This window comes from Chenopodium album, chromosome 17 (assembly GCF_948465745.1).
Source record: "Chenopodium album chromosome 17, dcCheAlbu1.1, whole genome shotgun sequence".
In the NCBI taxonomy this organism is placed as follows: domain Eukaryota; kingdom Viridiplantae; phylum Streptophyta; class Magnoliopsida; order Caryophyllales; family Amaranthaceae; genus Chenopodium; species Chenopodium album.
In genome coordinates this window covers 3353130-3361256 of record NC_137850.1, presented here as the reverse complement: position 1 = coordinate 3361256, position 8127 = coordinate 3353130, and the positions used below count along the sequence as shown (strand labels likewise).

General features: G+C 45.5%; 2 protein-coding genes across 2 annotated transcripts; both read right to left on the bottom strand.

The window, feature by feature from the left end:
* Positions 1 to 461: 461 nt before the first annotated feature.
* On the bottom strand, positions 462 to 1276 carry LOC145588505 (uncharacterized). The gene is made up of 2 exons (XM_081645151.1): positions 893 to 1276; positions 462 to 809 (listed from the first exon to the last, which is right to left on the bottom strand). Exons 1-2 carry the CDS (start codon positions 1274 to 1276, stop codon positions 462 to 464), a joined length of 732 nt encoding a protein of 243 aa, XP_081501277.1.
* A 5817-nt stretch (positions 1277 to 7093) lies between these two features.
* On the bottom strand, positions 7094 to 7840 carry LOC145588504 (uncharacterized). Its single transcript, XM_081645150.1, has one exon. The coding sequence runs from the start codon at positions 7838 to 7840 to the stop codon at positions 7094 to 7096; it is 747 nt and encodes a 248-aa protein (XP_081501276.1).
* Between the last annotated feature and the right edge of the window lie 287 nt (positions 7841 to 8127).

Here is an 8127-nt window from a genome sequence, read left to right as displayed (position 1 = left end):
GGTATACTCCTCACGTAGAGGCTCGTATTTCATTGAATTCAAATGGCTTAAATTGCCTTGATTAACAAAATGTAATCTTAAACAAAGTGCTTGCATAATTTAAACAAAGTTTTTTCGATTTCTACTTAGCCATTTGCCTTTTAAACAAAATATTTCTTTAACACATCTGTGTTGAAACTATTCCTTAAGACTTGGCCTTCTTGATCTGCGAGGAGGAAAGCGCCTGGCCCTACTTGCTCATGGATGATGAAAGGACCTTCTTAGTTGCCTGACAGTTTTCCATGCTGGTTTCCCCTTCCTACTCATGTTGTTCTTCTGAGAACTAAGTCCCCAGGCAGTAGTTCTCGATGCTTGACTCTTTTGTTGAAGGCCTTTGAAATTCTGCTTTTTTGGGCTGCTAGCTTAAGAGCTGCTTTTAGCCGCATCTCTAGCAAGAAGTCCAACTCCTCCAGCAGACGATTCTAGTTTCCTTGCTGCTCATAGTGCTGGATTCTCAGGCTGGGGATTTGTACCTCTACTAGAACTACTGCGTCTGCCCCATAAGTCAGGGTGAAAGGACTTTTTCCAGTAGACTCCTTCTCTATTGTTCTGTTTGCCCATAATACCTCCGGGACTAGGTTAGCCCAAAGGCCTTTATGTTCTTCCATCTTTCTTTGTAAGGCTGTTAGGATCAGCTTGTTTACTGCCTCTTCCAAGTAATCCTTGATGGTGCCTATCTCTGAGGTGCTTGCATATTTGGTGCCCATCTCTTCCAAGTAATCCTTGATGGTGTCACAGTCAAACTGGCACCCATGGTCAAAGACTATGCACTGTGGCACCCCAAATCTTGTTATGATGTTCTTCCATATGAATATTCTCACTTGGACTGCTTTTATGTACTTGGTGGGCTCACCCTCAATCCACTTGTGAAATAGTCCGCTGCCACTATGAGATACTTCCTGCCCGCTGACCTAGTGGTGAAAGGTCCTAATATGTCCATTCCCCACTGAGCGAACGAGATCGGGCTGAGAATTGGGGTCAGATCGTTTGCTGGCTGATTTATGATCGGAGCGTACTTTTGGCATTTTTCACACCTTCTGACGTATGCTAAGGCATCCTGCGCTAGGTTTGGCCAGTATGCTCCTCTTCTTAGCATTTCAACTCCCAGGGCTTTTCCGCCAATATGGTTGGCGCAGATTCCTGAGTGTGCCTCTTCCATAATTTTTTCTTGCTCCCACTCTGGAATACAACTCAGCAATGGTTTGGAGAAGCCCTTTTTATTGAGCTCCCCGTTCATTACCACATACTAATTGGCATCCTTCTTGACTTTCTTGGCTTGTGCCTCGTCATCAGGCAGTGAGCCTTGTACCTTATAGGTCAGTATGTTTGTGAACCATGATCGTTGTTACCTGGTACAGTTCACTTACTTGCTTTTTACAATGCTGCTCTCTTCCAAGACTTCCACCATGACTGTCCTTGTGAGGCTTTGTCGAGTAAAACTGGCTAACTTCGATAATGCATTAGCTTGGGAATTTTCCGCTCTAGAGACCAAATCTATCTGAAAATGCATTAGTTGAGCTGCCAGCTCATTCACCTTGGTAGTGTACTTTAGCATTGTAGGCTCTCTAGCCTCGTACTCCCTCTTCAGTTGGCTGGCTACCAACTGAGAGTCAGTCTGCAGGTGCAATTTTTTGGCTCCTGCCGCAATACTCATTCTTAGGCCTGCTAGAGTTGCTTCGTACTCTGCTTCTTTGTTTGATGCCTTGAACTTGAACTTAATGGCATACTCGAATACATTGCCTTCTAGCGATGTTATTATTACTCCTGCTTCGCTTCCTGTTTGGGCTGAAGATCCATCCACTGCCACTTTCCAAATTCTAACTTCATCCTTTTTCTCTTCATAAGAGGCTTCCACTATGAAGTCTACTAAGGTTTGAGCCTTGATGGCTGCCCTAGGCTTGATCTCGAACACAAACTCAGAGAGCTCTATTGCCCACTTCAGGAATCTGCATGAGGCGTTCATTTATTGCAGAGCCTTTTCCAGCGGGTGATTGGTAAGAATTTTAATTGTTGTGCATTGAAATAGGGTTTCAGCTTTCTTACTGTCGTTACCACTGCAAACGCCATCTTTTCTACCAGTGGGTATCTCTGCTCGGCCTCTATCAGCACGTGGCTTACAAAGTACACTGGCTTCTGCTATTTTTGTCTTTTGACCAGGAGAACCGACGCGATTGTCTGTATTGAGGCGAAGATGTACAGCTGGAGTTTTTCACTCTACTCCAGCTGATCATGGTTGGGAGCTTGGTCAAATGCTCCTTGATCCCCTCAAAAGCTTCTTTCTCCACTTCACCCCATTTGAATTCCCTGTTTCGTTTCAGCAACTGATAGAATGGTAGGGCTTTGTCAACTAACTTGCTGATGAACCTAGTCAGCGCCGCCATTCTTCCTGTTAATCGCATAATATCTTTAGTGCACTTGGGCTCTAGGAGGCTTAGGACTGCCTCTACTTTTTCTAGGTTGGCGTTAATTCCCCTTTCACTGACTAGGAAAACTAGGAACTTCCCAGAGCTCACCCCGAAAACTCATTTCTTTGGGTTGATCTTGATATTGTACTTATTCAGTGTGGCAAATGTTTCCTCTAATTCCATGATATGTCCTGCTTGCGTGACGCACTTGACAATGGAGTCGTCATCGTACACTTCGACATCTCTTCCCTTTTGGTGCATGAATACTCCATCCATTGTCTTCTGAAAAGTAGCCCCCGCATTCTTCAGCCTGAAGGGCATAGCTATGTAATTGTACACTCCCCCTTCAGTGATGAACGCGGTTCTCTACCTATCTGGTTTGTGCAGGCTAATTTGGTGATACCTTGAGAAGGCATCCATGAAGCTTAACAAGGCGTGGCCGCTGGTTGAGTCTACTAGCTGATCGATTCGTGGTAGCGGATAACAGTCTTTTGGACATGCTTTGTTGAAATCGTTGAAATCAACGCACATCCTCCACTGACCATTTGCTTTCTTTACCATGACCATGTTGGCAAACCACTCTAGATAATCACAAGGCTCAACGAACCCAGCTTCTAGGAGCTTGTCCACCTCTTCTTGGATTGCCTGATTCTTCTCCGTAGGGAATCTTTGCTTTTTCTACCTGATTGACTTGATGTCTTCTTTCACATTTAACCTGTGAACCCTCAGTGCCGGGTTAATTCCTGGAATCTTGTCTGCTGAGAATGCAAAAATGTCCTTATTCGCCCTTAACAGCTCTATGAGGTGCACTCCTACTCCAGGGTCAATGTCTTTCCCAATTTTTACCGTCCTAGAGTTGTCGCCCTCTGTAAGCTCAACAGTTACAGGCTCCCCGTTGGGCAGCGGCCTGGATATATCTTCCTTTGCGAGCTCAAAGTTTTCCATTGCCAACTTCTGTTTATCCTTTTCCTTGTGGTACTCTTCTCACTTCCTTTTTCTTGATTTCTTTTTAGCATGCTCACTAGACCTTGGCTCTAAGCCTAGCTGTTTCTTGGTCCTATCTAGCTGCTTCGGGGCTGTAATATAGCATTTTTAGGTTGTCTTTTGACTCCCCTAAGCTTTGCGGATCCCCATCATTTGTTGTGTATGCCATAGCAAGGTGATAGGTGGATACCACTCCGCCTATTTTATGAATAAGCGGTCTTCCCACAATCACATTGTAGGGTGATGGGGAGTCTATTACCAAGTATTTAGCTCGAACATCATGTCACCTTGACCTCTCTCTAACTCGGACTGAAAGCTCGATTATGCCCTCAAGAATCAGTCCGGACCCGTTAAACCCGGTGACTTCATAACTCACCCTTTTTAGGTCTTTTCTATCCATTTCAGGGCTTTGAACGCACTAATGTATATGATGTTGGCTGAGCTGCCGCCATCAATTAGTACTCTATCCACCTCCCAGTTTGAAATTCTCATTGTCACTACAAGAGGGTCGTCATGAGGGTAGATTATGCCTTTCTAGTCATACTCGTAAAATGTAGCCTGTGGCTGCGGGGGAAGTGGTGGCCATCTGCGCTTCTCATTGTAATTTATCTGGTGGATCATTTCTCGCAAGTCAGCCCTTGCTCTATTCACGGTTCCACCATGTACTGGTCCACCATTGAGTACATACACCCTGCCCTCTGGCTTGTTGTCTCGGTCTTTGCCCTCAGCTGGGCCTCTGTGACCTCCTCTGCGGTCATGGCCAGACCTGTCCTCTTCCCTTCTCCTAGAGGAGTCAAAATGTTGCTTGAACTGGTTCAGGTATCCTCTCCGGACTAAGTCCTCTATGTTATCCTTCAAGTGTGTACATTCATCAGTGGTATGCCCATGGTCCTTGTGGAAGTCACACCACTTGCTAGGATCACGGTTTCTATTCACCATCCTGGGTGGTCTCTGCCACTTATCATCAGCCTTGTTCACGCTGAAGATATGGGACCTCGAATGAGTAAGCGGGGTGTATTGATCAAACCTTCCAAGCTTGCCTCCTCGTTTCTGGTCTGATCTTCTTACTCCCACTGCCCTGTCTGCATCCTTGCGACCTTGTTCAGCTTTCCTAGGCTGGTCCACCCTGGCTGTATTTTCTGCTCGGGTGACTTCAGCCCGCTCAATTGGGTCACTTGGTACTTTTTTATTCAGCATTACCCTGTCGGTTTTATATGCTTTTATGAACTCATGCGCTTTTCCCAACTCTTTAGCCAGCGTTTTAAGGCTCTTTCATCCCATATATGCCCTGAACGATGAGCCCGGCAACAAGCCGCTCTGCATTGCTAGCAGTGCTACTTCCTGGCTCATATTTGGGATGGTTGTTGCCTCTTTGTTGAATCAGGTGATGAACTCCCTTAGGGGCTCATCTTTTCCCTGAACCAGTGACATCAGCTCGGTGGTCATTTTTGTACGATCCACTAGGGTGACTAAGTGCTCCATGAACATTCTCTTCAGCTGATTATAGGAGTAAACGGATCCTTTCGGGATGACTCCGTACCACTCAGCCGCCAACCCCTCCAAGGTCGGTGGAAATGCCTTACACCAGATTGAGTCTGTCATAGTGTACAGCACCATGTGATTCTCGAACGCCGAAACATGGTTCTTAGGTGTTGTGGTTCCATTGTACTTGCACCTGGGCATCTTTAGTTTCTCTATCAGCTTTTCCAAAATCTCCCTACAAAATGGGGAATCATCTGGAATAACCTAGATACATGGTCGCTTCTCCCTGTTTAGACTTGGTCCTCGCTCGGGGGCTTATGACCTGTTGCGAGCGACGCAAGTCTCCGGGTTGCCCTTATCTTGGGCTGCCTCTTTTACACTCCACTCTCGGTTCAGGTTTTGAGCTTCTAGTTCCAGCACATTCTTCCTCAGCTTGACCAGCTCTTTCTGCTCCGGGGTGAGAGTTATGGGTGTCGCCTTCTTTACGGTTGGCTTTTTAACTGTAGCTACTAATGAGGAGCCTGTCCCTTTACAGAAATTGGTAAGGACTGCTGTCATGGCTTCCAACTGCTCTTTACTGCACTGAGAGAGGTTCTGCAGGATGGTTGGCATATTGACGGGCTGCCAACTACTCTTTACTGCACTGAGAAAGGTTTTCTGTGGTGTTTGGCTAGCTTCGTTAGCCTTAGAGACTGTTGTTTGTACAGCTTCCTCTCCGGCCATGGCATTCTGTCAACTAGTCCCTTGCTCAGCTGGTGAACCTCAGGTTAAATGATCCTATCCCCCCTTTCTAGCGCCAATTGTTCCAGGTCTGGATCCAATGGTTCTGCTAGCACGAGCTAGGTCCCGTTGATGACCTGCGTAAGGCGGCACACTTGAATTGCCTTCAGGGGGTGGCTCGAGGAACCCCCCTCCGATGCTTAAGTTAGAATGTGTTTAGAGAGATAAGGTGTACTTAGAGAGATGTATAGAGTTTAATGATTTGTGTGTCTAACCTTTTTTTTTTATTGTACTTTGTCCTCTATTTATAGGCGTACGATCTCCTTTGCGGAGAATCATACTTGGTCAGCCTGCGGGCTGACTCTGTCGGGCTAAGGAGCCCCTTAGACTATTCTTCCAGCGGTGAGTGCGCACCCCGGGGGCAAGTCTGGGAGCCTGGTGATAGCTCAATAGGAGCTATCCTATACAATATCGATGACCCGAAGAACTTAAAATAGGAGAAGACCATAGATCACTATGAACAATATCAAATGGCAAAGTAGTACTTGAATTATAAGAAATAAAAGGCAACTTAATGTGCTTTCCGAGTACACAAGAATGAAAAATACTAGAACAAGATAAATGAGTACATTCAATATTTTTATTACTACTAAGAGCCTTTAAATGGAAGACCCCGGATGTCCCAATCGATTATGACAAAGAGAGGATGCTAAAACTGTAAATGTCGATGGAGAGGAGTGTGAAGAGGTGGTAGTGACTGGGTATAAATCTCCTTGGCTATCACATCTCATTATTGGCATCCCCGTCCGATAATCCTTCATAGAAAAACCATAAGGGTTAAACTCAACAGACACACAATTATCAGTTGTAAATTTTATAACAGAAATTAGATTCTTGATGAGTTTAGGTGCATGAAGGACATTAGAAAGGGACAAGGGTGGGTTCGGGGAAGGCAAAGTAGTATGACCACAACCACTAATTAGAATTGAATGACCATTACCAACAACAATACCATTATGATGATTGCTTAAATTAAAATAAGACGAGAGATTACCATTGGAGGATGTCATGTGCAAAGTTGCACCGGTGTCCATATACCATGAGGGGTCGGGTTGGCTCAATGTCATGGTGTGCATAGCTGATTTGATATCCGTCGGAGTATAAGACTGTTGTGAAGCCGCATAAGCATGTTGAGGACGAGAGCCTAATATGTTGGACTACTGCTGCTTCATTGGGGCTTAAGGTCTGGCCCAACCTTGGGTTGGGTATGGACAAGGTGGGGCTGTCCATTGAGGAACCCACCCCCAAGGTGGCTATTATTGCTGCCATGAAAGAGGAACCTACCACCCCTGTTGCTGCTGTTGTTGACCCTGCTGACTCGGACCACCGCGACCCCCACCGGCGTTCTAACCGCTGCCAGCACCTGAGCCGCGACCACCCCCTGTATTTTGGCCACCGCCAGACTACATACGGCCACCGTTATTTTTCTGATTCTTGTTCTTGCCACGTGACGAACAAGAGTCGGACCCAAAATCAGAATCCCGGGAAGAGCCCGCCACCATAGCCGTAGCGGAATGAGCAGCCTTCTTAGCCAAACCTGCCTCCTCCAATGTGAGAATCGATCGGGCTTGGTAAAATTGAGGGAGGAGGTTGCTTTGTCGAATGAGTGTAGTAACACCATTGTAGGAGTCCATAAGACCGTAAACCAATTGAATCGCAAGACGGTTGTTGTCCACCGGTGCCCCTGCATTTTCCAATTGGTCGGAAAGGCTCTTGAGCCTTTGATAGTACGCCGAGGCGTTAGGAAAATCCTCCATCTTTATGTTGGAGAATTCATGTTCAAGGGTTACGGCTCTAGAGTTTTGATTGTCTTGGAAAATATCACGCAATCTTTCCCAAGCCTCCATTGCCGTTGAATCCGGGTCAATAATTGTCTGCAAAAGATCCTTTGAAATTGTTGAATAAATCCACCCAAGAACCGTTGCGTCCAATGTCGACCATAGCTCCTTTTCCTCATCGGTTGAAGGGGTAGCGACCTCCTGCTTCGGAGCAATAATATGGTTGAGAACCTTGTGAGAATGAGCGTGAATTTTAAGTAGTTCCGCCCAAGTAGAGTATGCAACATTCTCCATTTCAAGAGTAATGGGTATGTTGCTCTTAATATTCGAGACTATAAATGCCGCGTGGAAGGAGGACTTACTATCCGACATTGTTATTGTAAAACAAAAAAGAGAAGAAAGGGGAAAGGAAGAAGAGAAGAAAAGGCTGAACAACACTAGGGAGCAGCGGAAATTACCCTAAGCGACTGATACCATGAAGGAATTATATTCCGTGGTTTGCTCATTGCTATTCACTTTCAATATATACGAATTACAAGGCTTATCTCAAGCAACTAATTAAGCTATAAAATAGGGAAAATATATATACGCAATATACTCGAGCAATAAATTAGGAAACAAAATATTTACAAAGTCAAAGATATATTAGGAGTAATATA